The 27236-nt window shown below is 36.0% G+C and overlaps 4 protein-coding genes and 1 pseudogene across 7 annotated transcripts; 4 read left to right on the top strand and 1 right to left on the bottom strand.

Moving 5' to 3' along the window:
* Positions 1–892: 892 nt before the first annotated feature.
* Positions 893–24711, bottom strand: LOC120123791 (mediator-associated protein 2-like). Of its 4 annotated transcripts, none has more exons than XM_039142620.1 (6): positions 14019–14024; positions 8168–8169; positions 2581–2736; positions 2366–2444; positions 2130–2213; positions 893–1450 (listed from the first exon to the last, which is right to left on the bottom strand). In XM_039142620.1, the coding sequence occupies exons 3-6, from the start codon at positions 2704–2706 to the stop codon at positions 1080–1082; spliced, it is 660 nt and encodes a 219-aa protein (XP_038998551.1). In that variant the 5' UTR covers positions 2707–2736; positions 8168–8169; positions 14019–14024; the 3' UTR covers positions 893–1079. The 4 variants fall into 4 exon arrangements, with proteins under 4 accessions (XP_038998551.1, XP_038998552.1, XP_038998550.1 ...); XM_039142619.1 differs by lacking the exons at positions 8168–8169; positions 14019–14024 and adding exons at positions 8515–8522; positions 24697–24711 and having other exon boundaries at positions 894–1450; XM_039142621.1 differs by lacking the exons at positions 8168–8169; positions 14019–14024 and adding an exon at positions 2838–2908 and having other exon boundaries at positions 2581–2723.
* LOC120123926 (putative disease resistance RPP13-like protein 1) lies at positions 4468–5051 on the top strand. The gene is made up of 2 exons (XM_039142712.1): positions 4468–4899; positions 5025–5051. Exons 1-2 carry the CDS (start codon positions 4468–4470, stop codon positions 5049–5051), a joined length of 459 nt encoding a protein of 152 aa, XP_038998643.1.
* On the top strand, positions 5045–6106 carry LOC120123792 (annotated as a pseudogene).
* On the top strand, positions 15724–20488 carry LOC120123784 (putative disease resistance RPP13-like protein 1). The gene is made up of 2 exons (XM_039142611.1): positions 15724–19959; positions 20134–20488. Exon 1 carries the CDS (start codon positions 15846–15848, stop codon positions 19908–19910), a length of 4065 nt encoding a protein of 1354 aa, XP_038998542.1. The 5' UTR covers positions 15724–15845; the 3' UTR covers positions 19911–19959; positions 20134–20488.
* Positions 23980–26271, top strand: LOC120123787 (transcription activator GLK1-like). Its single transcript, XM_039142615.1, has 7 exons — positions 23980–24031; positions 24241–24723; positions 24874–25014; positions 25095–25433; positions 25512–25574; positions 25710–25829; positions 25912–26271. The coding sequence occupies exons 2-7, from the start codon at positions 24286–24288 to the stop codon at positions 26059–26061; spliced, it is 1251 nt and encodes a 416-aa protein (XP_038998546.1). The 5' UTR covers positions 23980–24031; positions 24241–24285; the 3' UTR covers positions 26062–26271.
* Positions 26272–27236: the final 965 nt, after the last annotated feature.

A 27236-nucleotide genomic window follows, 5' to 3' on the forward strand; every position in this document is an offset into this window, starting at 1 on the left:
TCTTATTTTATTTATTGAACTTTGAAAGTTTTCAATTTCTTCACTGAACTTAATACATTTTAAGTTTATTTTGTCATTGAATTTTACTCTATCCTATTTTGATTACTCCGCCGTTTAATAGTCAACAACGTTAAAAATGATACCATTTTGAAAAACTAAAATTTTTTACCAAAACTACATCTTTTTGCATCTATATAACTGTCCATTTTAATGTCGTTAACTATTTAACGGCTGAGTGACAAAAAACTCAATGTGTTAAGTTCAATTAGAAAATTGAAAAAAATTAAAATACAATAAATAAAATAAGAGAGTAAAATTTAATTACCAAATTTATAATTTACCCAAAAAATAAAAGTACTTACCTTTACATATTAAGATAAAACAACATATTTTTAAACAAGTGATGCAAATTTAGGTATCCGACAACCCATGTAATCATAATATAAAAATGGAAGCACTGTATTTTTCAAGCATCTTTTAGGTAGTTCCAGCTTTCCAGGGAACATACAGTTTCAAGAATGGCTTATGGTGGGTACTTAAAAATGTTTTTTATTAACATGAACAAAATGAACTTCATGATAAATGAATTATTGTTATTATTTGAGAACTCGAGTTCAAACACCATGAATATTATGGGTGTGAGCATTCAATATCGAAAGATTGAAAGTTTTCTTTGAACAAATATTGTCTTGTACTTACCCCATATTGATAAAAAAAAAGTGCTTGTTACTCAACATTGCACATCAAACCCGAACCACAGGTGAAGTAACAAAGGACTTGTATCAAATCTTCGATTGACATCAAACCAAGAGGCTTAGAGAAATAAGTCAAGTAAGAGATTACTTAAAAAAAAAAACTACGAAATTTGCTATAGTGTAAAGACATCACTTAAAAAAAAACTACGAAATTTGCTATAGTGTAAAGACATCTACAGTCGACGACGTTTGGAAAAAGGAATCAAGCCTCCACGATAATGCGAAAAGCAGCAAGATTTCAATTGAAAGCGGAAAGAAGAAGAGTGCAGCTCAGACAAACTTCATGTCTAAGTAAGGGAATCGATACCCGAAAAAGACGAGGCATCATTCCTCATTCTTTACTTTCTTTGATTTGTGGGCACTTCCATGCTTCAAAGACCCTGAAATCGGAGTTGTCTCGTGACTCGGTGTTGGTTGGTTCATGGATCCTTTCGATTCGTTACCATGTTTTCTTTTTGAAGGCTTAGATTGTTCATTGATTCCAGAGACTGTATTTTTTTGTCGACTACCATGTGTGCTGACAGTCCGCCCCAAAGACATTGAACTTCTCCGCCCTTTGCTTTGCATCGGAGTTGCAAAAGAATCAGTCATTCCGGAGGATCTTTGATGTATCAGCTTCTTGTTAGAACTGAGCTGTTCGTATTCTTCAGGAGTCGTGTAATGTACAAGAGAAACTCGTCGCGAAATCTTCCCAACTATCAAGAAAGATATCAAAATCAGGGAAATGCACCAATTCATTTGCAATACAAAACCAAATTCAAACAGTTTAGTCAGTAATCGCTACAATCACAACCAAGAAACCACACAGTTACCGAAACATTAACAACACACGTGATGAATATAAAACTGAGCAAAGGATCGGTGACGAATAATGAAGAATAAATGTGATAAAAGCATGTGCAAGATCTCTGTCTACAATGTCAGCCATTCTCAAGCTGATGCCTCTAGTTATATCAAACCATTTCAATATATTAACAGCATCGTAAAATAGAGTGAATACGACACCTAGATGTGAAACAATGTCTTCTTGCGTTGAAGAACTAGTTTGATATCTAATAATAGAATGAAAATTCGATCTATCCCGACAGACATACATTAATGCCAGAGCGGTTTCATCAGAGTTTAGCAATCGAATCCAAGTGTCCAATTCAAATGAAAAACAAATCGAATTAAGTGTCTAGACGATACATAAACATAAAAGAACAAACAAATAAACAAATTATGATCTAGAAATATAAACAATCACCTCGGCACCGGGAGGTCCATTCAACCTTCCATTCTTTGATTTTGAAAAGGAATTTGACAATTGATTTTCAAACTTTAAAAAGGCGAGAAGTAAACGATGCAGGCACTAAAAAATGCAAAACTTCATACCGATTTTGGACTCCGATCCAGAGGAAAAGATAACCGTTGCATCACTCACTTTAGATGTACTGCTAACAAGATCATAATCCTTTCCTGCCATATTCGAGCAAATAGTAAGCAAATCAGAACTAGCTTTTTTTATATCAAAACATCAATGTAAAAATTCAACTGGAAACTATATAAAATTATATAGTTCAGACTCAGCCATAACAAAACTAAACTAAGATCCATATAAGATAAAATACCAGTAGAATCTGTAAAACTGCCTAATTTTCCATCAGAGTCGAGCTGAAGAGTAACTACTTCGCCATTAATTTCAGGATTCTGCAACAACAGTAAACATAACAAAATGAAAACATAAACAATTCCCAAGTTCAAATTAATAATAACAAAAAAAATATTAAAGAGCATAAGCAAGGCATAAAGGAATTTTATTAAAAAATAATAATGAAATATTTACTTGGTGAAGAGGCCACTGAATGAGGAAAAGCTCCGTGGAGTCCGATAGCGTAAGATCGACTAATTGCTGAGAAGAATCTTCATCGAATTCTGGTGGAGGTCTATAAGCGTTCACTTCAGAATTCATGTTCTCAACAAAGCCGAATTCACAAAATATCTCAAACGATCAACACTTTAGATTTAAAAATAAGAGGAAAAGGAGAAAATAAATTGTAAATCGATAACAAAAGGGACGATTAGGGTTTAAGGTTTGCTGGATGGAAGGGAGAGAGTTTTTAGGGAAGTTGGACTGAGAATATAACAATAATCCGACGGCTCATAATTACTCTTTTCATCCGACGGTTGAAATTAATTAACCGTGATAATAACCCAATAACAATAATTTTGTTCTATTACTTCGGTTGTGCTCTCCCCTAGTTACCACTGACTAGTTTGATTACATCACACTTAGGGATGGTCATCTGACCTAACCCGACGGGTTCCGACCCAGTACCCGACCCGATAGGGTTGAATTTTTCTAAAATAATTTAGGGTTGGGTCAGGTTTTTTATGCACTGTTCGGGTCGGGTTCGGATTTAGGGTGAAAAAACCCGACCTGACCCGAAAAAATATATAATTTTACCCTATATATTTAGGGATAATTACAATAATATCCATCTATATATAATTTTTTTCAATTAAGTCACTGTTTTTATTGAATAAAATAATTTTTTTATTATTTCGGGTCAGGTCGGGTTTCTAAGTCATATATTCGGGTCAGGTCGGGTCGGATGAAACCTTATTTTTGTCGGGTCGGGTCGGGTCTCGGGTGGAGGCTCCCTTGTTCTCGGGTCGGGTCGGGTGGACCAAAAACCCGACCCGACCGATGCCCATCCATAATCACACTTAATAATATCTAGGGTAAAATATGTATTCAATCATTCACTTATTTTCACAGTTCTATTTTAGTCACCACACTATTTTTTTTAATCATACTTAATATCTAAGATTAGAGTGAACTTGAAACCACCCTCAATTTTGACCAACAATCTCACCTGAAAATTGCCAAAAAATATTGTACAAAAACACACATCTTCCCATATGCTGTATAATGAGGTTATGACCAAATAGACTGATATGGCCACCGTAATGGGGAAATACCTCTGTTTATCCCCGAATCCGGCAACGAAATCTGAGTCCTGGTTGAGCAGCAGTAATATGGGAGCCAGGAAGAATATTGCCTGGTTTGAGCACCGGTGAGATTGACGTTTATAATCAGGCATATAGCAAAGCACATCATGGTAGCAACATTACCAACCGCGGGCATCCATGCTCCTTCAGCAGCCATCCGTTTAATTGTGAAGCTTGACATGCAAGAGGCACGGCGTTGTTGCATGAACCTCATTCGTGGAGCGGAACCCACAGAATTTTGGTCCACAACAATCTTTAAACTTGGATTTTGATGATCTAGTATTTTGAAATCGTGTCATATTTCACAATTTCAGAGTGTGGAGCCATCAACCCGATTAAAAATTAGGAAAATAAGTTTAGGTCCTCGAGGATTGATGTGGATAAAAAATTAAAGGGTTACATTGAAAAATAAGTTTATGTTATGGAAATACTATTTAATTAGATATCTGGCCCTTAGATGCCACTAAAGCCAGAAAGCCAAGGTGTATGGCACATGGCCACAATAGCATGTTCTTGTAGTCCAATGTGTTGCAGGCAGACAAAATAATGGGAATTTTCAATGGCTTTTCCTCTTTCCTTTTGAGTTTTCCTATGAATGTTACCCTCCAACAACCACTCGGGGGTCACAATCCATTAACTTCAACGCATTCTTTCTGTTTTCTTCCTCCTACCCTGAATTTTCCTTTTGCTTCTTCAGCTTCTTTCTCGTAATCCCACCATGGCTTTCATCGGAGAGGCTGCTCTTTCTAAGCTTTTGGAGCTGTTGCTCGGCAAGTCCATCGATGCTGCGCTCAACTTTGTTGCTGATCACAAGCAAGTGTATGACCAGCTCAAGGAGTGGAAATCCATAGTCCGATATCAAAGCAGTGCTGAACCACGCAGAGGAGAAGCAGATCAAGGACAAGGTGTGAAGAGTTGGTTGGAAGATCTCCAAGACTTGGCTTACGATGCGGATGACATCCTGGACGACTTTGCATATGAACAGTTACGTCTCAATCTCCACAAAACTCAGGCTCAGGCCAGCACTAGTATGGTACGAAAACTCCTTCCTACCTGCTGTACCGGTACTGATTTCACTCCGTCTTCATTTCTATTTAAAAATGACATGATTCCCAAGATGAAAGGCCTCACTGCTAGACTCAACAGTCTGGTTACACGAAGAAGTAGTTTGGGGTTGAGTGAGATGTTGCCTCGAGCTGCAAGCTCGGAGCGAAAGAAACCGGCCAGGCTTCAACCTACTTACCTGATGGATGGAGCTGTGGAGTATGTCGGCAGAGACAACAAAAAACGAGAAATGCTTGATTTGCTCAAAACTAATAGCTCCAATGGAGTTTCAGTCCTTTCCATTGTTTCCATGGGAGGGATGGGGAAAACAACTCTTGCTCAGCTTGTCTACAATGATGCTAGCATCGAGAAGTCTTTTGATCACAGGGCATGGATATGTGTTTCTGATGACTTTGATGCTGTTAAAATAACCAATACTAGTTTACAATCCATCGATCCTTCGATGTGAATGACTTGAATCTACTTCAAGTCAAGTTGAAGGAGAAGTTATCTGGAAAAAGAGTCTTACTTGTTTCAGATGACCTTTGGAATGAGAGTTACGATGATTGGACCATCTTACGGTCGCCCTTTGGAGCAATGACTAAGATTATCGTAACTACTCGCCTTCAAAATGTTTCATCTATTGTGGATCTAATGAAAGCTTTTCACTTGGATAAACTATCACAAGATGAATGTTTGTCCATATTCTGTCAGCATGCATTAAGAGCAAGAAATTTCGATGGACATCTTCAATTTAAACAAGTTGGAGAGAACATAGTGAGCAGGTGCAACGGTTTACCTTTAGCAGCAAAAGCCATTGGAAGCTTCTTACGTACGACAAGAATCTTGATGAATGGGAAAGAATATATGAGAGTGAGATACGGGACTTACCAGAAAATCAATGCGGCATAATTCCTGCATTGTGATTAAGTTATCATCATCTTCCTTCTCATTTGAAACGCTGCTTTGCATACTGCTCCATATTTCCAAAAGATTATGAATTCGAAGAAGAGATAATCTTGTTATGGAGTGCAGAATGTTTCTTGCAACAAAAAGCTAAACAACACATTAAAGATATTGGAAACCGATATTTTCAAGATCTCGTGTCAATGTCATTTTTTCAGATATCTAGTAAAGATGAATCACGGTACGTAATGCACAACCTTATCAACGATTTGGCTCAGCTAGTTGCAGGAGATATATTCTGCAGACTAGAGGACAATAAGCAACATATGGTTTCATATCATTCGAGTCATTCGTCTTATATTGCCGGTGAGTATGGCACAGTGAAGATGTTTGAAGCATTTGATCAAGAAATTTCTTTACGTACTTTTCTACCGTTAAAGCAAGTTCGTTGGTGGCGTTCCTATTACTTGACAAATGATGTCTTGGTTGAATTATTGCAGAGACTTTACTACTTAAGGGTGCTTTCTTTGGGTAGATATTGGATCACTGAGTTGCCTGATTGCTCGCAAAATTTAAAACATCTGCGCTACTTCAATCTTTCCCATACTATGTTTACCTGATTCCTTGTGCACTCTTTACCATTTGGAAACTTTGTGATTAAAAGAGTGTTATATGCTACAAGAATTACCTTCGAAGATGGGAAATCTTTTTAACTTGCATTGTCTTGATATTAGAGGTGCGCGCTCACTACAAAAGATGCCTCTAGGAATTGGTAATCTGATCAATCTTCAAAGGTCATCTGATTTTGTTATAGGTGAAGGTGATGGACATCGTATTGGAGAATTGAAGAATTTGTCGAATCTCAGAGGTGACTTTTGTTTTTTGGGTTTAGAAAATGTAAATGGTGAAGATGCATGGGAAGCCAGGTTGAATGAGAAATCGGGGATCAATACGTTGGTACTACGATGGAGTAGAGACTTCCAGAAACCTATAAGGAAGAATGAAGTTGAAGAACGAGTGTTGGACTCACTTCGTCCTCAGGAAAAGCTTGAGCAACTCGACATCAAGAACTTTGGTATTGCAAAGTTCCCCACTTGGATAACAGATTCTTCCTTCAAGAATTTGTCCTCTTTGGAGCTACGCAATTGTAAAAACTGCAAATCACTGCCACTGGTTGGAAGGTTGTCATCGTTAAAAGATCTTTCGATTGGTGGTTTGGATGAGGTGCACAAGATTGGTATTGAGTTGTTTGGAGAAAACCAATCAATTGCGTTTGCATGTTTGGAGAAAACCAATCAATTGCGTTTGCATGTTTAGAGAATTTGTCTTTTGATAGTCTACCAAACTGGGAGGAGTGGGACGCTTGTGAAGATGATGAGCAAGTTTCAAAGTTTCTCAATTGATAGTCGAGGAGGTTAGCTGTTTGCAAAGTGTGAATCTTTCAAGCATTTCCAAGTTCAGTATTGCAGCTAAGAGGAAAATGTTGAGGTTCGCAAACTCAACAAATTTTGGAGCTAATGATTCCAATTTGCCACCGAAAGTGTTGCATGCATTCCTTACGAGAATGGAACTAATAAACTGTGAAGGTTTGGTTTCTTTTACAGAGAGTAACTTCCCCCCTGCTCTAAAAGAATTGAGGATTTGGGGTTGTGAGAATTTGCAATAGTTGTTTGATGAGAGTATGTATAGTAGTAACACTCGTCTTCTTGAGCACTTGGTAGTGCTAGACTGTTCATCTCTGATATGGTTATCTTCGAGAGGCGATGTATGCAATCCGCTTCAACATCTTCGAATTCAAAATTGCCCAAAGTTGTGTAACCCAAAGTTACCCAAAATGCTTAAAAAGCTAGAGATTTGGGGGTGTCCGGTGTTGGAGTGCATAGCCCAAGACTTCCATGAAACCACTGATCTCGAAGTTCTTGAATTTTGGGGTGCTAAAAATATTACATCTTTACCACGAGGATTAGACAAGCTCGGCCATCTCCAAAAGATTTCTCTAAGCTATTGTTCAAATCTGGTGGTTTGTTTTGAAGAAATCGGACTGCCCACCTCAAATCTCAGAGTTTTTGAGAGATCATGAATTGTGAAAATATTGGAGCCCTTCCAAAGTGCATCAACAGCTTCACCTCCCTTGGCAAGTTAACGGTGTACAACTGTGGGGCAGCGTATCCTTTCCAGAAGACCGCTTCCCTACCAGCCTTACATCACTTGTAATCTAGGGCGCACCCAAGATTTATTGCTCACTTGTTGAATGGGGATTCCATAGACTTACCTATCTTCAAAATCCCTCCATTGGATGCTTAAATGTGGTGTCGTTTCCCGAAGAAAGGACTGGAATGATGCTGCCTCCTTCTCTTATCTCTATCCACATTAGTAATTTCATTAATCTGGAGTTCATGTGCTCCAGAGGCTTTCAGAACCTCACCTCTCTTGAACAATTGAAAAATCAGCGAATGTCCAAAGCTCACATCTCTTCCGGAAAAGGACATGCTTCTCTCGCTTGGGATGCTATTTATCTCGGATTGTCCGTTGCTAAAACAAGAGTGCACCAGCCTTAAAGGAAAAGAATGGTCCAAGATTTCCCACATACCAAAGGTTGTACTCGATTGTAAAAATTTCATCCCGAGAGAAGTAGATTGAAAGTCTCCATTGTTAAAAGGTCTTTCCATTGGTGGTTTGGAAGAGGTGCACAAGATTGGTAGTTTCAGTCCCTGCAGAGACTTGAAATCAAAGAGTGCGAGAGATTGATAGTTTTAAGCCACAGGTGAGAAACCATTTTAGAAATCAAGTAATTTCATAGCCTTTTCTGATGGACATATATGACTATTCTCTGGAACAAGATGATAATAACTTATGCTACTTTTGCAGGTGTTTAAGAAAGTGTTGTTTTCAAAAGATGGTTTCAATAAAAGCAATGAAGATGTTCAATTGATCTGCTTTACTCAGATAATGGTAACTGTGATCATCTTTACAGGCTATCTGAAGTTTCAGTGTGAGCTTTCTAAGTTCAGATTCTAACATATTGATATTGCAGGTTATTCATTGATGATTGACAGATGCTAGGATATGCACTTTCGTTTTCAACATTTTAGGATCGAAAAGAATCTTTGCTTGCATGTTATTCATTACCGCCAGTTACTTCCCAGGTTGAGCTAAATTCGTGCTTCAATCAAGGAACCGAGGACTTTTCCATAAGGATGGTGATGGGTGTAATTGTGCAGTTCCTTTGCTGTTATTTAACCCTGCCTCTTTTATGCACTCCTCACCGAGGTATGACTCTTCAAGGACCTTGCAGATACATAGAATTCGACATACTCATATCGATCACATATTCAAATCTGACACTCATATCGGATTCCGAACATGAATGATACAAGTATAGCTCCATTATTTATCCCCTTTTCTGGACAAATTACTCTTGCAGATGGGTTCTGGCATGAACAGTGCAACATTCACAGAAAGAGTAGCCAAAAGGCCTTAAACATTGGAACCACAAGTAAACTTCAAAGCACAACTCTTCATAAACACATTGTTCCAGAAAATGAACATATGAATATCTCACTGTAAATTTCTGGGATTTTGTTATTTTCAGTGTATGCTATGTACATTCCAGGAATCATTCAATAATGGTGAAATTTCTAAACGTCTAGTCTTTAAACATGATTTATTTTCATTCAACAATGATTGTGCGAATTTTTTGAAGGTTACTGGAAGATCAACCTCCAAGTTCCAAGCCCCAATCATTTGGATTAATTGCATTATTCATACTCTTGAAAAAGTATAGCTGCTCATTTAATTCATATATTCATACTCTTGAAAAAGTATAGCTGCTTATTTAATTCATATATTCATACTCTTGAAAAAGTATAGCTGCTCATTTAATTCATATATTCATACTCTTGAAAAATCGCAGACACCATGGCTGGATCAAGTGCATGTTGTATTCATTTGAACTAGAGCCTTTATATTGAGTTTCCGATGTCCGAAGTCTGATTGTAGCGGCTCATCCGTCGTCTTTTTTTTCCCAATCTCTGAATTAGATTACCCGATATAAAGGCTCTAGTTTAAATGAATGTTGAGTTTCTAGTGAAGGTTTTATTTTCTTTATCTCATGTATGAATGAATTCAAGGAATGCTGAACTCTCTACTCAAAAACATTTTGAAAATGACCGAGCTTCTTTATAATAAATTTCAAAAATATCTAAATTCGGATTTGTCATAACCATTTTTTGAAAAATCAATTAAATATTGTTTTAAAAAAAGATAATGATTTTAATTTGGGAAAATTTGTGATTTTGGGTTAATTTGAATAAATTGGATAGAGTCGCCATTGACCTTTGGGTTAGGTAGGTCGAATATATAAAATCGTATTTTAAAAATGATTTTAAGAAAAATTGTTTTTAATGACAAAACGTTTGTCTGCGTTTACAAAGATTCGATTAAAACGGATTCGGGAGTCGGTTACGCGAGGGGAAGGATTAGCACCCACAACACCCAAAATTGATACTGTGTCGCCTACACATCGTTGTAAATGGTGGAAATGATGAATTGAGTATAAAGTTAACCTATGATCCGTTTATTGAGATTCAATTAATTTGCCTCAAATTATTTAATTAGGAAAAATTATTTAAATTGAAAAGAAACTTCGAGATTAGCAATCTTCCATCAGGAAAGCTATCTCGTCTATTTCTTATCCGTAAAAAATATTCCCTCGTCGATAAATATGTGAATCGAATATATATAAAAAAATTGATGTTTACATACAACAAAATAAATTGGTTAACAAAAAAATGAATCGAATATAAAATGTAGAATGAAGATCGACAATTTGCATGAAATGAAATAAATTATTATTTAGAGTCATTCATTGCAATGTTCGACTTAAAATGAAATGAATTAATAATTAGCAAAATACAATCAATTTATTTCAAGTTCGTATTTGATTTGAATGTTATCTTGGATTGTAACACTTCGATCAAGTGATACTTTACACGCCTATTCTACAAATACCGTTCTCGAAACTATTCAAATAATATATCACTAAATAAGGAAATAAGGTAAAAACAAACACAATAATAAATGAAACCTAAAATATTTACAACATAAAACTAATAACATTTATTAAATGTTATACATAATAATACATAATATGGGAAACATGTACATACATAAGGGAATGAAATGAAAACAAATAAATATTACAAACCGAAATACAAATGAGCAAAAAGTAAGTATTTGAAATTACAAGGGTTAAAATGGAGAAAAACATAAACTTAAAGGACCAAAGTAGCTAAGACAGAAAGTAAAAGGACTAAAATAGAAAAAAAATAGAAACTTAAGGGACTAAATAGTAAAAAAGAATCTAAAAGGACTAAAATAGTAATTTCAAATAAACTAGAGAACAAATCATAAATATTAAATAATACAAGCATCAAAAATGTAATAATCCATAAAATAATACCAATAAGCATAAACATAAAGGACCAGACCACAATTAAACCACATGTCAAATAGTGACTAAATAGAATATTTACAAATATCATAGCCATATTCAAATATCAAAGAAAAATACACAATAAACTAAAACAATGACTAAAATGAAATGTTTGCAAATGTCATAACCAAACTCAAATAATAGCAATAATACATACCACACTAAATAAATGACTAAATTAAAATAATTACAAATATTGTGCCCAAAGTCAAATATTAACAGAAATAACAACATAAGTAAGAACATGACTAAAACGTAAATGCTGAAATATAAATGCTCAAAATCAAATAAATTGAACTTCATTAAACAGCTGAAAAAATAAGGTTACAAAATCAGAGGGACCAAAAGGGCTATTATCCCCAAGCCTAAAAAACACGGAGAGGGGAAGATCAAAACGACGTTGTTTTGGTTTGGGTATTTAAACCCAAACCGAGGCCCTTTCTCCCCAACTCCCTTCATTTTTCCTTTTGCTTCAGAAATGGGAGAGAGAAAGTCTCCCAAACTCTCTCAACTCCACAACACCGAGAAAGAATGAGTCGCCTTCCGCCCAAGGGACTCGAAGTGGTCCACGGCGGCGCTCACGACGGAACACGGCGGCCAGAGGAAGCCAAAAGGCTCTAAAATGTTCCTCATCTCATCATCTATCCAAAAGCCACCCTCTTTTAGCCTAAAAATTAACTCAAACCCTCTAGATCTATAGGATTACCTCTCGACAGAATCGGAAAACGATGACCTTTTGGTGTACTTGCTTGGAACCTCCGACGAGCACGGTGTTCGGTAAGTTTACTCCTCCCTTTCTCTCTCTCTCTGTTGTGTTGTTTTGGGATTGGCTCTCTATGTTTTCTTTTGATTTTCTTCTCCTTTCTTTTTTCTTTTTCGTTTCGATTCTCTCCCTCCTTTTTTTTTCTCTTTCACCGAATGACCCCCCTTTGATTTCTCTTTCTCTTCTCTTTTATTGATGCATGTCTGATGGATCCACTGGCGAGGAGCCATAAGATTTTTTTCATATTGCTTTGTACTTGCTCTGACTTTGAGTTGTTTTTATCGTGTAGGAAACACTCAGCTATGGCTTGGGGGCTCGGCGGCCAGCTCTCTCGCACGGGGAGAAGAGCGGTGAAGCTCACGCGCTATGGGAGTTGAAGAGTCGGTAGTGACTGGATTTGGTTTAGGGTTTCAAAAAACCCTAGTTTACACTGGGTCGGTTCGGGTCTGCTCTGGGTGCTGGGTCGAATCTGGATCGAGTTTAGATCCCGGGTCGGGTTGAGTATGGATCCAAGTTTGCTAGGTTGGATCATTGTTGGTGGGCTGCTGAGTTTGTATCTCCTTTGGGTTTTTTGTTGTAATGGACTTCGGTTGTAATTTGAACTGCTGGGTTGAAGGCATGTAAAAAATGTAATAATAATAATAATAGTATATAATAATTTAATATAAATAATAATCTTTTTGTAGACTTAGATAAAAATAGATATCTACATGACCGAGCTTCTTTATAATAAATTTCAAAAATATCTAAATTCGGATTTTTCATAACCATTTTTTGAAAAATCAATTAAATATTGTTTTAAAAAACGATAATGACTTTAATTTGGGAAAATTTGTGATTTTGGGTTAATTTGAATAAATTGGATATAGTCGTCATTGACCTTTGGGTTAGGTAGGTTGAATACCTATAAACGTATTTTAAAAACAATTTTAAGAAAAATTGTTTTTAATGACAAAAAGTTGGTATGCGTTTACAAATATTTGATTAAAACGGATTCGGGTGTCAGTTACGTGTGGGGAAGAATTAGCACCCCACAACGCCCAAAATTAGTATTGTGTCGCTTACACATCGTCGTAAATGGTGGAAATGATGAATCTAGTATTAAGTTAACCTATGATCCGTTTATTGAGATTCAATTAATTTGCCTCAAATTATTTAATTTGGGAAAATCATTTAACTTGAAAAGAAACTTCGAGATTAGCAATCCTCCATATGGAAAGCTATTTCATCTATTTCTTATCCGTAAAAAATATTCCCTCATCGATAAATATGTGAATCGAATATATATAAAAAAATTGATGTTTACCTACAACAAAATAAATTGGTAAACAAAAAAATGAATCGAATATAAAATGTAGAATGAAGATCGACAATTTGCATGAAATGAAATAAATTATTATTTAGAGACATTCATTGCAATGTTCGACTTAAAATGAAATGAATTAATAATTAGCAAAATACAATTAATTTATTTCAAGTTCGTATTTGATTTGAATGTCATCTTGGATTGTACCACTTCGATCAAGTGATACTTTCCACGCCCATTCTACAAATACCATTCTCGAAATTATTCAAATAATATATCACTAAATAAGGAAATAAGGTAAAACAAACACAATAATAAATGAAAACTGAAATATTTACAACATAAAACTAATAACATTTATTAAATGTTATACATAATAATACATAATATGGGAAACATGTACAAACATAAGGGAATGAAATGAAAACAAATAAATATTACAAACCAAAATACAAATGAACAAAAAGTAAGTATTTGAAATTACAAGAGTCAAAATGGAGAAAACAAAAACTTAAAGGACTAAAGTAGCTAAGACAGAAAGTTAAAGGACTAAAATAGAAAAAATAGAAACTTAAGGGACTAAATAGTAAAAAATAGAATCTAAAAGGACTAAAATAGTAATTACAAATAAACATGATCCCAAATCATAAATATTAAATAATACATGCATCAGAAATGTAAATAATCCATAAAATAATACCAAGTACTGAAATGAAATAAGCAGAAACATAAAGGACCAGACCACAATTAAACCACATGTCAAACAATGACTAAATAGAATATTTACAAATATCATAGCCAAATTCGAATATCAAAGAAAAATACACAAAAAACTAAAACAATGACTAAAATGAAATGTTTGCAAATGTCATAACCAAACTCAAATATTAGCAATAATACATACCACACTAAATCAATGACTAAATTGAAATAATTACAAATATTGTGCCCACAGTCAAATATTAACATAAATAATAACATAAGTAAGAACAGGACTAAAATGTAAATGTTGAAATATAAATGCTCAAAGTCAAATAAATTGAACTTTATTAAACATCTGAAAAAATAAGATTACAAAATCAGAGGGACCAAAAGGGTTATTATCCCCAAGCCTAAAAAACACGGAGAAGGAGAGGCCAAAACGACGTCGTTTTGGTTTGGGTAATTAAACCCAAATCGAGGCCCTTTCTCCCCAACTCCCTTCATTTTTCCTTTTGCTTCATAAATGGGAGAGAGAGTCTCCCAAGCACTCTCAACTCCACAACGCCGAGAGAGAATGAGCCGCTTGCCGCCGAAGGGACTCGAGGTGGTCCACGGCGGCGCACGAAGGCCGAAGAAAGCCAAAAGGCTCTAAAATGTTCCTCATCTCATCGTCTACCCAAAAGCCACCCTCTTTTAGCCTAAAAATAACTCGAACCCTCTAGATCTATAGGTTTACCTCTCGGCAGAATCGAAAAACGGTGACCTTTCGGTGTACTTACTTCGAACCTTCGACAAGCACAGTGTTCGGTAAGTTTACTCCTCTCTCTTTCTCTCTCTCTCTCTCAATTGTGTTGTTTTGGGTTTGGCTCTCTATGTTTTCCTTTGATTTTCTTCTCCTTTCTTTTTTCTTTCTCGTTTCGATTCTCTCCCTCCTTTTTTTCTCTTTCACCGAATGACCCCCCTTTGATTTCTCTTTCTCTTCTCTTTTATTGATGCATGTCTGATGGATCCATTGTCGAGGAGATAGGATAAGATTTTTTTTCCAGATTGCTTTTGTACTTGCTCTGATTGTGAGTTGTTTTTGTGATTGATGGATGCGTTTTCGGTCACTATGGATGACAATATCAGTCGGGAAACACTTGGTTGTGGCTCAGGGGCTCAGTGGTCGGCTCACGCGCACGGGGAGAGGAGCGGTGAAGCTCACGTGCTAGGGGAGTTGAAGAGTCGATTGTGACTGGTTTTGGTTTAGGGTTTTAAAAACCCTAGTTTACACTGGGCCGGTTCGGGTCTACTCCGGGTGCTGCGTCGAATCTAGATCGGGTTCATATCCTGGGTCGGGTTAAGTCTGGATCCAAGTTTGCTGGGTTGGATCACTGTTGGTGGGCTGCTGAGTTTGTATCTCCTTTGGACTTGGTGTTGTAATGGGCTTCGGTTGTAATTTGGGCTGATGGGTTAAAGGCATGTAAATAAAAAAATGTAATATTAATATAATTAGTAATAATAATAATAATAAATAATTTAATATAAATAATAACATTTTTATAGACTCGAACAAAAACATACGTCTACAGGGTTAATTTTAATAGATCGATTATCGATAATTATATTTAAAAATGAAGAAAAACAAATTTCCAAAAAAAAAACCATTACATAACACAAAATAAATTATTTATTTCACGAAATCTGAAGGCAGATAAAAAGTGAGAGGGTGCAATAATTCGAAGGACTGGGACCTCTTGCCCACTTTCCTCGACCTTTCCTACCACTTGGACTCCATCTCCATTATTACATTGCTTAACGTTCTTCAACTTTCATCTCCATTCCTCTGTTTTCTTCCTTTTACTCTGAATTTCCCTTTTGCTTCTTTCTCGTAATCCCACCATGGCTTTCATCGGAGAGGCTGCTCTTTCTAAACTTTTGGAGCTGTTGCTCGGCAAGTCCATCGATGCTGCTCTCAACTTTGTTGCTGATCACAAGCAAGTGTACGACCAGCTCAAGGAGTGGAAAGCCATATTGCCCGGTATCAAAGCAGTGTTGAACCACGCAGAGGAGAAACAGGTCCAGGACAAGGGTGTGAAGAGCTGGTTGGAAGATCTCCAAGATTTGACTTACGATGCTGATGACATCCTGGACGACTTTGCCTATGAACAGTTACGTCTCAAGCTCCACAAAACTCAGGCTCAGGCCAGCACTAGTATGGTACGGAAACTCCTTCCTACCTGCTGTACCGGTACTGATTTCACTCCATCTTCATTTCTATTTAAAAATGACATGATTCCCAAGATGAAAGGCCTCACTGATAGACTCAACAGTCTGTCTACACAAAGAAGTAGTTTGGGGTTGAGTGAGATGTTGCCTCGAGCTGCAAGCTCCGATCGAAAGAAACCGGCCAGGCTTCAACCTACTTCCCTGATGGATGGAGAGTGTGTCGGCAGAGACAACGAAAAACGAGAAATGCTTGATTTGCTCAAAACTAATAGCTCCAATGGAGTTTCAGTCCTTTCCATTGTTGGCATGGGAGGGATGGGGAAAACAACTCTTGCTCAGCTTGTCTACAATGATGCCAGCATCGAGGAGTCTTTTGATTACAAGGCGTGGGTATGTGTTTCCGATGACTTTGATGCTGTTAAAATAACCAAAACTATTTTACAATCCATCGATCCTTCCTCACATGATGTGAATGACTTGAATCTACTTCAAGTCAAGTTGAAGGAGAAGTTATCTGGAAAAAAAGTCTTACTTGTTTTGGATGACCTTTGGAACGAGAGTTACGATGATTGGACCATCTTACGGTCTCCCTTCGGAGCAACAACCAAGATCATTGTAACTACTCGCCTTCAAAATGTTTCATCAACTGTGGATCCAATGAAAGCTTTTCACTTGGATAAACTATCAGATGAGGACTGTTTGTCAATATTTTGTCAGCACGCATTAAGAGCAAGAAATTTCGATGGCCATCTCCAATTCAAACAAGTTGGAGAGAACATAGCGAGAAGGTGCAACGGTTTACCTTTAGCAGCAAAAGCCATTGGAAGCCTCTTACGTACAACCTGCAAGAATCTTGATGAGTGGGAAAAAATATATGAGAGTGAGATATGGGACTCCCCTGAAGATAAATGTGGTATAATTCCAGCATTGCGATTAAGCTACCATCATCTTCCTTCTCATTTGAAATGTTGCTTTGCATACTGTTCCATATTTCCTAAAGATTACGAATTCGAAGAAGAAGAGATAATTTTGTTATGGAGTGCAGAAGGTTTCTTGCAACAAAAAGCTAAACATCAATTTAAAGATCTGGGAAATCAATATTTTCAAGATCTAGTGTCAAGGTCATTTTTTCAGATATCTAGCAAAGATGAATCACAATATGTAATGCATGACCTTATCAATGATTTAGCTCAATTAGTTGCAGGAGATATATGTTGCAGACTGGAGGAAAATAAGCAACAAATGTTTTCACGTCGTTGTCGCCATTCTTCTTATATCATCAGCACGTATGACACGGTGAAGAAGTTTAAAGCATTTAATCAAGCAAATTCTTTGCGTACCTTTCTTCCGTTAAAGCAAGATTGTTGGCATCCTTATTACTTGACGAATGTTGTCTTGGTTGAATTATTGCCGAGACTTGGCTATTTGAGGGTGCTTTCTTTGTGTGGATATCGGATCACTGAGTTGCCTGATTGTTTGGAAATTTTGAAACATCTACGCTACTTCAATCTTTCCCATACTCAAATCAGATGTTTACCTGATTCCTTATGCACTCTTTATCATTTGGAAACTTTATTGTTGAAACGATGTTCCAAACTTCAAAAATTACCCTCGAAGATGGAAAATCTTGTTAATTTACATTATCTCGATATTAGAGGTGCGGACTTGATAGAAAGGATGCCTTTTGGAATTGGAAATCTAACCAATCTTCAAAGGTTATCTGATTTTGTTATTGGTGAAGGTGATGGACATAGCATTGGAGAATTGAAGAATTTATCAAACCTCAAAGGTGATCTTTGTCTTTCAGGGTTAGAGAATGTTAATGGTCGAGATGCATGGGAAGCCAGGTTGAATGAGAAATCGGGGATCAATAATTTGGTACTAGAATGGAGTGGAGACTTTGAGAAGCCTACAAGGAAGAATGAAGTTGAAGAACGTGTGTTGGACTCTCTTCATCCTCCCAAAAAGCTTGAGCAACTCTTCATCAAGAATTTCGGTGGTGCAAAGTTCTCTACTTGGATAACAGATTCTTCTTTGAGTAATTTGTCATCTTTGAAGCTACGCAGTTGTAAAAACTGCAAATCGCTACCACCGATTGGAAGGTTGTCATCGTTGAAAAGTCTTTCAATTGGTGAGTTGGTTGAGGTGCGCAAGATTGGTAATGAGTTGTTTGGGGAAAATCAGTCAGTTGCATTTGCATCTTTAGAGAGTTTGTCTTTCGAGAGTCTACCAAACTGGGAGGAGTGGGATGCTTGTGAAGGTGACGAACAAGTTTCAAAGTTACCCATGCTTCGTAAGCTTTCGATAAGACATTGTCCTCGATTGTTGGGAAGGTTGCCAACCCGTCTTCTGTCCTTGCAGAAACTTGAAATCTACGAGTGCATGAGGTTAGTAGTTTCAATTTCAAGTTATCCATCACTGCGTGAATTAAGCGTGGAAGGGTGTGAAGAATTGGTGGATGAATGCTCATCTTCTTCACCAGGCGAGGAGGTCACCTCTTTGCAAAGCGTGACTCTTTCAAGAATTTCAAAGTTTAGTATTGCAGCTGAGAGGAGAATGTTGAGGTTTGCAAACTCCAAACATTTTGTAACTCGTGATTTCAGTTTACTACCAAAAATGTCGCATGCTTTCACATTCCTTACAAGAATGGAACTAGTAAACTGTGAAGGTTTGGTTTCTTTTACAGAGAGTAACTTCCCCCCTGCTCTAAAAGAGCTTACGGTTCAGGGTTGTGAGAATTTGCAATACTTGTTAGATGAGAGTATGAGTAGTAATACTTATCTTCTTGAGGTCTTGAACGTTGATTGCTGCCAGTCTCTAAAATGGTTATCATCAAGGGGTGATATATGCAATCGGCTTCAACTTCTCCATGTTCTCTGCTGCCCAGAGTTGAGAAGCTTATTTTTAAATTCCAAGTTACCCGTAATGCTTAAGAAGCTGCATATTTTTCAGTGTCCGGTGCTGGAATGCATAGCCGAAGATTTCCATGAAACCACTGATCTCGAAAGGATTCATATGGATGATGTTGGAAATATTAAATCTTTACCGCGAGGAATAGACAAGCTCAGTCATCTCCAGGAGATTTCTTTGTTTGATTGTTCAAATCTGGTGGCTTGTTTCGACGAAATTGGTTTGCCTACCACAAATCTCATAGATTTCACAGTTTTCAAATGTGAAAACATTGTAGCCCTTCCAAAGTGCATCAGCAACTGCACCTCCCTTAAGGAGCTAATGGTGTCCCACTGTGGGGCTGACAGATCCTTTTCAGAAGAGGGTTTCCCTACCAACCTGACATCACTCCGAATCTTTAATGCACCCGAAATCTATAGCTCACTTGTTGAATGGGGAATCCATAGACTTACCTCTCTTCAGCGACTCGTAATAAGTGGTGAAGAATGCTCAAATGTGCTGTCCTTTCCAGAAGAAAGTATAGGGATGAGGCTGCCTCCTTCGCTCACCTCTATCCGGATTTCGAATTTCGATAATCTGGAATTCATGTGCACCAAGGGCTTTCAACACCTCACCTCTCTCGAAGAATTGGAGATCACAGATTGTCCAAAGCTCACATCTCTTCCGGAGAAACACATGCTTCTCTCGCTTGGGCGGTTATATATTGAGAGATGTCCACTGTTAAAAGAAGAGTGCAGGAGAGTTAAAGGACCAGAATGGTCCAAGATTTCCCACATAACTTGCGTTCGAATTGATGATGAACATCTCATTCCGAAAAAAGTAGATTGATGGTAAAGCTGCAAAATTTGGTTTTGATTTCTCCACACTTAAATCACAGGTGTGAAACCATTTTAGACATTGCTCAATTTCATAGTTTTTTTTATTTATGAATACATATTATCCTCCTGAACAAGATGATAATAGCTTTCTATCATGAAGAACGACACATTCTAACATTTTAGGTACTGACCTCTCTTAACCTTTTTTTTTTCTGGACGAATTACTCTTGCAGATGGGTTGTAGCATGAACAGTCAAAGCTCGGTCTTTTAAAGCACAAACTCTGCATCAACCATTGTTGCAGAAAATGAAGAATCTCAGCTCTCAGCCATGACCCATTGTTCCAATGAGATTAAACAAGGAGATGATCCAACTCTACTAATCTCCAGACAGAAACCCAATCCCAAGAGCAGCTGGAGAAATCAGAATTGAAGAATATAACAACAATTGATGACCCAGCATATGAATATCTCACTGTAAATTTCTGGGATTTTGTTATTCTCAGTCTCCCATACCCTATTATGTGATTTTATCACGTGAGACCATTTTGAGTGTCCTTTATCTTATCTTCGTTTTCTTCTTCAACTCACCATTTTTCTTATTTTTCCAAGCTCATCCTTCCCAAGTCCTTAACTTTCCCTCATTTTTTCTTCATCTCCTCCAATCAGAAGCCCAACTGTGATCCTTTTCATTTTCACAATATTATAATTTCTTTAATAAATAATTTCAACATGTGATAATGATATGATACTATTATTTATAAATATTAGTGATGAAAATGTACTTTTTCTAATAAATTATTTCTCCTATAGAAATAATTTTTAATTCTTATGGTTACTGTTTTAAGAAAAAGAAAGCACACCGACTGCAAGCCGAAACGACAGTCAGCAATACGACAAAACGACAGGGACAAAACACTAGAAAAGGAGGTACACGTCTCAACCAATTTGTAGAATATCTTTAATTTGTGGTCGTTATTTTCACACGATTTTATATTTTGAGCCGTTTATTTACATGGGTAAAGTATACAAATAGTCCCTAAACTTTTAGGGTGCTTACATTTTGATCACCTAACTTTTGAAACTTGTAATACAATCATCGAACTTTAAGTTCGTTTTCAGTAAGGGCACCGTCGTTATCTCTCGTTAGTTTTTTGCTGACATGGCACTTAACTCCCATTAAACCCTTTCCTTCTTCTTTTTCTCTCATTCCTATTCACCCCACCTCCGGTTAACGGTGGCTCACGCTATCACCACCATCGTCATCGGTGTTGCCTCTTGACCACACCCTGACCCTCGATTCATACTCACTGTCTATCGTTCGTCCCAAATCACGAGAATATTATTTGAACACCCATCCCTGATCTCCGTCTTCAGTCATCGGTGATCGTCACTACCGGTACCAGTAGGAGTGTCGCCCCATTCCGACTAAAACCCACTAGTCACTTGTTAAGACTCACCTCCGTTCACCTTAGAGAGGGCCTCGAATCTCATTCGAAAAGCTCCAACCCCTTTTTTAATCATTTTTCGACCGATTGGGTCGTCCACTTGCCACATTGCTACCAACGTTAAAGTCATCACATCGTTTCAATCAAAACCCAATCGGTCGTGCCTCCTCCTCGTCGTCCCTTCTCTGTCCGTCGTTGGCTAAACACAAAAAAGATGTGTTGGGGTATTCTCGCGATTTGGGACGAATGGTGGACGATGAATGTGAATTGAGGGTCAGGGTGTGGTCGGGGTGTGACGATGGTGATGGCAGTGTGAGTCACCGCTGACCGGAGGTGGGATGAATTGGAATGAGGGAAGAAGAAGAAGGGGGTTTAATGGGAGTTAAGTACCACGTCAGTAAAAACTAACGGGAAGTAACGGCAGGGGCCTTACTAAAAACGAACTAAAAGTTCAATGATTGTATTGCATGTTTCAAAAGTTAAGTGACCAAAATATAAGTACACTAAAAGTTTAGGAAATATTTATATACTTTACCCTATTTACATTTATGTAAAATTAAAATAGTTTTATCCGTTCCTGTAATTTTCTATAACTACAATTTTTTTAATAATTATTAGATATATTAATAAGGTATATCATATCTTTAATTAAAAAATTTATATATAAATATTGAAAATACTACATTTTGAGACAATCACAAATATAAATCATAAATTGAAAAATTAATATGTAAATATTAAAAAAATTAATAACATAATCGTCATATTCAATGTTCTATTCATATAAATAATATATGTAAATATATGCCCATACAAACATTATTTATAAGTTTCGATGCTAACAAGGGTCGGTATAAGTGATTGAGATTTAATTCTACTACCTTCATTCTTGACGGATAATCTATAAATTTTCATGTAAATCTCAATTGAGTCTTAGGTATGTCCTTGCCCGAGACTCACCCCTTACCTTATTTTTTTGTAACAAAAAAAAACATTATTTATAAGTGCACGAATAAAAATCTTAGAAAACATATAAATGTGCTTTTCTCTTAAATTTAATTATTTATCAAACGAATAATGTAATATTTTTTAAAAATAAACTAAATTATAATTTTTAACACGAATGCTAATTTAATATTTCATTTCCATTATTATATACAACTTTTTTTCTTGGAGATTTATGAAGCTAAATTATAATTGTACTTTTCTTCGCTATTTTATAGAAGAAAAGCGACTGACCAAAGACCAACCCTTAGATATTTTGAATTACCAAAATATATTATATATTATCGAATTAAGTCGCATTAATTTAATTAAAAATATTAATACGAGTATCTCAGTGATTAAAAAATAATTGTTATTCTTTGAAGTCACGAATTTAAACACCAACAACTATAACAAGACCAATTGAACGCTAATCATGAAATGATTGACGATATTTAAAATAGACACTACTTTAAAATAATCTTAATATAATTGACCCATGTTTTTTTATTAAAAAAACAATGACCAATTGCATCCCATTTTTTTAATCTCAATGGAAGAGTAATCCACTTTTACCCCTTCAATTTATTTTTTCAATAATATTTTGATTGTTTATTTTTAAAATATAAATACAATTTAATTAAATAATGAAATCATCGAAGATCACAATTAATCATCAAATATTGACATAACGACAAACAATAGATTTGAGAATTATTATAATTATTCAAATTTTATTGATCATAATTATAATTTTAAGAGTAATATCTTTAAAATATAATATAACAAGGCCTTATGTCTGTTTACTAAATAATCTGAAGTGATAAACCCTAGCCGTTCTCTCTCTTACTCCTCTTCTTTTTGTATCTTTACAAATTGTGTTATATTTTAAAAATCAAATCAATTTATCTTTTTAATTTTATTTAGTTAGTAGTGGTACTAATTTTGGTACTGATTATTGACCGTCGATTGTCTTTTCACTTTATTTTTTAGTTTTTTTATAAGAATAATTTTGTCTTTATAATACATTTATATATGTTTTTATGGCACGTTTTTCTCTGTCTTTTGGTAGTTTTCGATCGTTTAGATGTTATTTTCATTTATCTATTTTCGCAGGTTAGATTTGACATCACCATGACTGATAAAGATAATACTTATTTATTATCATGTTGATTTTCCTTGCTTTGGGCCTTCAGATATATTTGGATATGTGTTTTGCGTTAATGGATAGTTTTCTCACGAAGCTTGACTCTTATTTATGATTTGTCGGTGGTCTATCAATAACTTCATTCTCTTTTGTGGTTCGTTTGTCAATACAGTTAGATTTGTTCGTATCTTTATTTTGTTCGAGTATTTTAGTTAGATTTTTAATATTTTCTTTCTTTGTTTCTTGTGTCAATGATTACAAGAAAATATCCTAATTATAATTTAGTTTAATTGTACGATTATGTTTGTAAATCTTTATTATAATATTAGATATTATTTTATTTTTAATAAAACTAACTAATTTCTATCCATATATATATATATATTATAATATAATAAAACCAATGATAGAAAATGAGTAATTGGAAGCGTTAAAGCAAATATTCCACATAAGAACAAAAACAATATATAAAAAACAAACAAATTCAAAGAGATCTCACTCCAACTTGTGGTGTATATCTCATCTTTTCCTCATTCATTTTCCTGATTTTCACGGTAAACAAACAGCCAATAAGCCCCACACCAACCTATGAAATTTATCGACTTCCTTCTTCTCTCCATCTCCGTTCAACAGCTAACCGGAAAGAATTTTTAAAAAAATCCCATTTTTCTGACACTTTGATTGACTTAACCTCATAGTCTACACCAGTTTTCATGCAATAAAATATAAATATTCTGGGTTTGATATTTTCTTTCATTTGCAGTTTTTTGTTCAGTCTTTCCAGCCGGGAAGAGAAAACATTGAATTAATGCCGGCTGTGTCGCCTTTGAGGAACACAAGCAAAGATGAGAGCAAAGGAGAGATGGCGAGTTTTACTATCAGTTCCGACGAGTTGCCGGATTTCGCCGACGGGAACTTACTCGACAGTATCGATTTTGAAGATCTTTTTATCGGCATCGACGTCGAAGGCGACGTGTTGCCAGACTTGGAGATGGACCCCGAAGTGCTTACCGAATTCCCTGCCGGTAGCAGCGGCGAGGAACCGGAGATGAACATGGTAAGAAAAACTGCTGAAGACGGTAACCGAAAGAAAGAAGAAGAAAATAAAGTTTCGAGTTCGAACAAGGAGAATAACAACGAGAATATTAACAAAAGAGAGAACCCTAAAGTAGTTAAAGCACCTTCCAAAAAATCATCATCGGAAGCAAAGAATAACGACAACAATCAAGGCACTCGAAAAGTGAAGGTAAATGATACTTCAACTTAGATTTTTTATTTCCATGTAGAATTGTCATTTAAATTTTAATTAAATTTAGAGTCAAACTAAATCGGATTCGTTTTGATGTATGAGAAAATACATATTTCATGGACTAATTGTCTCTTTAATTGTTTGAAGGTGGACTGGACGCCGGAGCTTCACCGGAGATTCGTGCAAGCGGTGGAGCAGCTCGGGGTCAATAAGGCGGTGCCTTCGAGAATTTTAGAGATTATGGGGATCGACTGTCTCACTCGCCATAACATTGCCAGCCATCTCCAAGTAAATTTGTCAAATTTTGTTTTTCTTTTCATGCATTTTCATTGATCAAATTTTTAAGAATTCATTGTTAAATTTTTCAGAAATATAGATCTCATCGGAAGCATTTACTAGCTCGTGAGGCGGAGGCCGCAAGTTGGATCCACAGGAGGCAAGTCTACGGCGGAGCTACGCCGGCGAGTGAAGGAGCCAAGCGAGATGTGAACCTTTACCTTCCACCTACGATGGGTTTTCCGCCCATGCACCACCAAAACCACCATTTTAGGCCTTTGCATGTATGGGGTCATCCCACCATGGATCGATCTTTAATGCACTTATGGCCAAAACATCTAGCGCCACACACAACGTCCCCACCACCGCCACCACAGCCAATTTGGGGCCCTCCGCCACCGGCAGACCCCGGTTTCTGGAACCACCACTGTGTAAGCCCTTTTTACAAGTACAAATTACAAATATATACAAGTTTTGGCTTCTAAAAGTGGTGGTTTTTTATTCATTAGGTTCCAAATGGACAAGTCCCGGGAACACCTTGCTTTCCACAGCCACTGACGGCGGCGCCAACGGTAAACCAATAATCACTCATTACTGCTTTTCATTCTTGTTTGTATTAATACACACACACGTGTATATTACATTAAATCATAATTAAATGATTATGTTATTAATTCAGTGAGTTTCGGTGCTTAATTTACATGCAGATATATGGTGCAGTACCAGTTCCGGGCATTCCTCCCCACCATGCAATGTACAAATCAGACACCGACATCGGCGCCCCCGCCGGACAATTAGGTCGCCACCCTCGCCTCGACTTTCATCCGGTTAGTTTGAGCTAGATTTTTTTTTTTTTAATTATAAGATGCAATAATCTTTATATTTATACATGCTAACGTTGTGAAGCAGACGAAAGAGAGCATCGATGTAGCCATCGGAGACGTTTTATCGAAACCGTCACTGCCGCTTCCGATCGGGCTAAAACCGCCCTCAACCGATGGTGTTTTAGCTGAGCTGCAGCGTCAAGGAGTCCCCAAGATACCGCCCTCTTATGCCTGACCCGCTTACTACTCCGCCGATGGCCGAAAACCCTAAAACCCGACGACATTACTCGACGTTAAATTAACGTAAAAATCTAATCCCTCGTTTCTTTTTCCGGCTGAAGTTGCGGTGCAACTTGGTTGTTGTTTTGTTCCCTTGCGAGGACAGCTATATTAATTAAGGTTGCCGATGCATGTCCGGTAATGAAAACCATCTTTTGTAATGATATTATGAATGAGATTATTTATTTGGATTTATATTTGATATGAAATCTTCATTGGTTATCCACAAGAATAATGATCCTTGAGGACATTTATTTCTAAAAATCATTCAAATATTATTTTTTGTTACTATAAAAAAATATAATGTTAATTTAGATAAATTGATTAATTTTAAGGGTAAGCTACACATCTAGTATCTAAACTATTGGTTTGATCCGTTTTAGTACCTAAACTTTTATTTTTTTCAAAACTATTCCTAACGTTTAGTTTTTGTTTCATTTTAGTATCTCACCGTTAAAAACTTAACTCATTTAATGCATAAACTATTAGTTTTGGTCCGTTTTAATACCTAAATTTCAATTTGTTCAAAATTTAACGTTAAATTTTGAACAATGGTACTGAAAAGAAACAAAAACTAAACTTTAGGTATAATTTAAAAAAAATAAAAGTTTAGATACTAAAATATACCAAAATTGATAGTTTATATAATGAATATGTATTTTACCCTAATTTTAATTAACTAAGGTTTTGCTTGATAAATTATTTAAAAAATTAATAATGAATAGTAATATTCTTAATGATATAATTTTTTAATTAATTTATAAATTGATTACAAGTGATAGTATATGATCTAAAGACTCTCAATCATTTAACAATTAAGGTTCAAATATCATATAATCACTAATGCTTAAACTTAAATTCTCTAAAGATAAAAATCATCCCTTTAACAATTAAAACCGTTTGATTCGTGCAATATAATTCTTTAAATATGTTAGATAAATAAAAATGAATAATATATATTAAAAATAAATTAAAATTCAACCCGAGTGGACCGTAAACATGTATAAAGGGGGAGCTGGGCGAAAACAGAAACTATGAAGGAACGAAAACGAAAGGAGACATGGGGATAACCACAAAGGGCAAAGGGGACCTCATTGATACTATCGTAAAATCCAACGTTTTCGGCTACCA

Source organism: Hibiscus syriacus, unplaced genomic scaffold, assembly GCF_006381635.1.
Source record: "Hibiscus syriacus cultivar Baekdansim isolate YM2019G1 unplaced genomic scaffold, ASM638163v2 tig00110403_pilon, whole genome shotgun sequence".
NCBI lineage: Eukaryota > Viridiplantae > Streptophyta > Magnoliopsida > Malvales > Malvaceae > Hibiscus > Hibiscus syriacus.

Bases quoted from the DNA above. Each gene is read 5' to 3' on its own strand.
- LOC120123791 (XM_039142620.1), bottom strand. From the start codon at position 2,706: ATGAATTCTGAAGTGAACGCTTATAGACCTCCACCAGAATTCGATGAA. The intron at 2,445-2,580 runs GTAAATATTTCA...CTGTTGTTGCAG, and splicing joins TTCAGTGGCCTCTTCACCAA to AATCCTGAAATTAATGGCGA. The intron at 2,214-2,365 runs GTATTTTATCTT...CGAATATGGCAG, and splicing joins CAGTTTTACAGATTCTACTG to GAAAGGATTATGATCTTGTT.
- LOC120123926 (XM_039142712.1), top strand. From the start codon at position 4,468: ATGGCTTTCATCGGAGAGGCTGCTCTTTCTAAGCTTTTGGAGCTGTTG. The intron at 4,900-5,024 runs GTTACACGAAGA...GTATGTCGGCAG, and splicing joins CTGCTAGACTCAACAGTCTG to AGACAACAAAAAACGAGAAA.
- LOC120123784 (XM_039142611.1), top strand. From the start codon at position 15,846: ATGGCTTTCATCGGAGAGGCTGCTCTTTCTAAACTTTTGGAGCTGTTG.
- LOC120123787 (XM_039142615.1), top strand. From the start codon at position 24,286: ATGCCGGCTGTGTCGCCTTTGAGGAACACAAGCAAAGATGAGAGCAAA. The intron at 25,015-25,094 runs GTAAATTTGTCA...TAAATTTTTCAG, and splicing joins ACATTGCCAGCCATCTCCAA to AAATATAGATCTCATCGGAA. The intron at 25,575-25,709 runs GTAAACCAATAA...ATTTACATGCAG, and splicing joins CACTGACGGCGGCGCCAACG to ATATATGGTGCAGTACCAGT.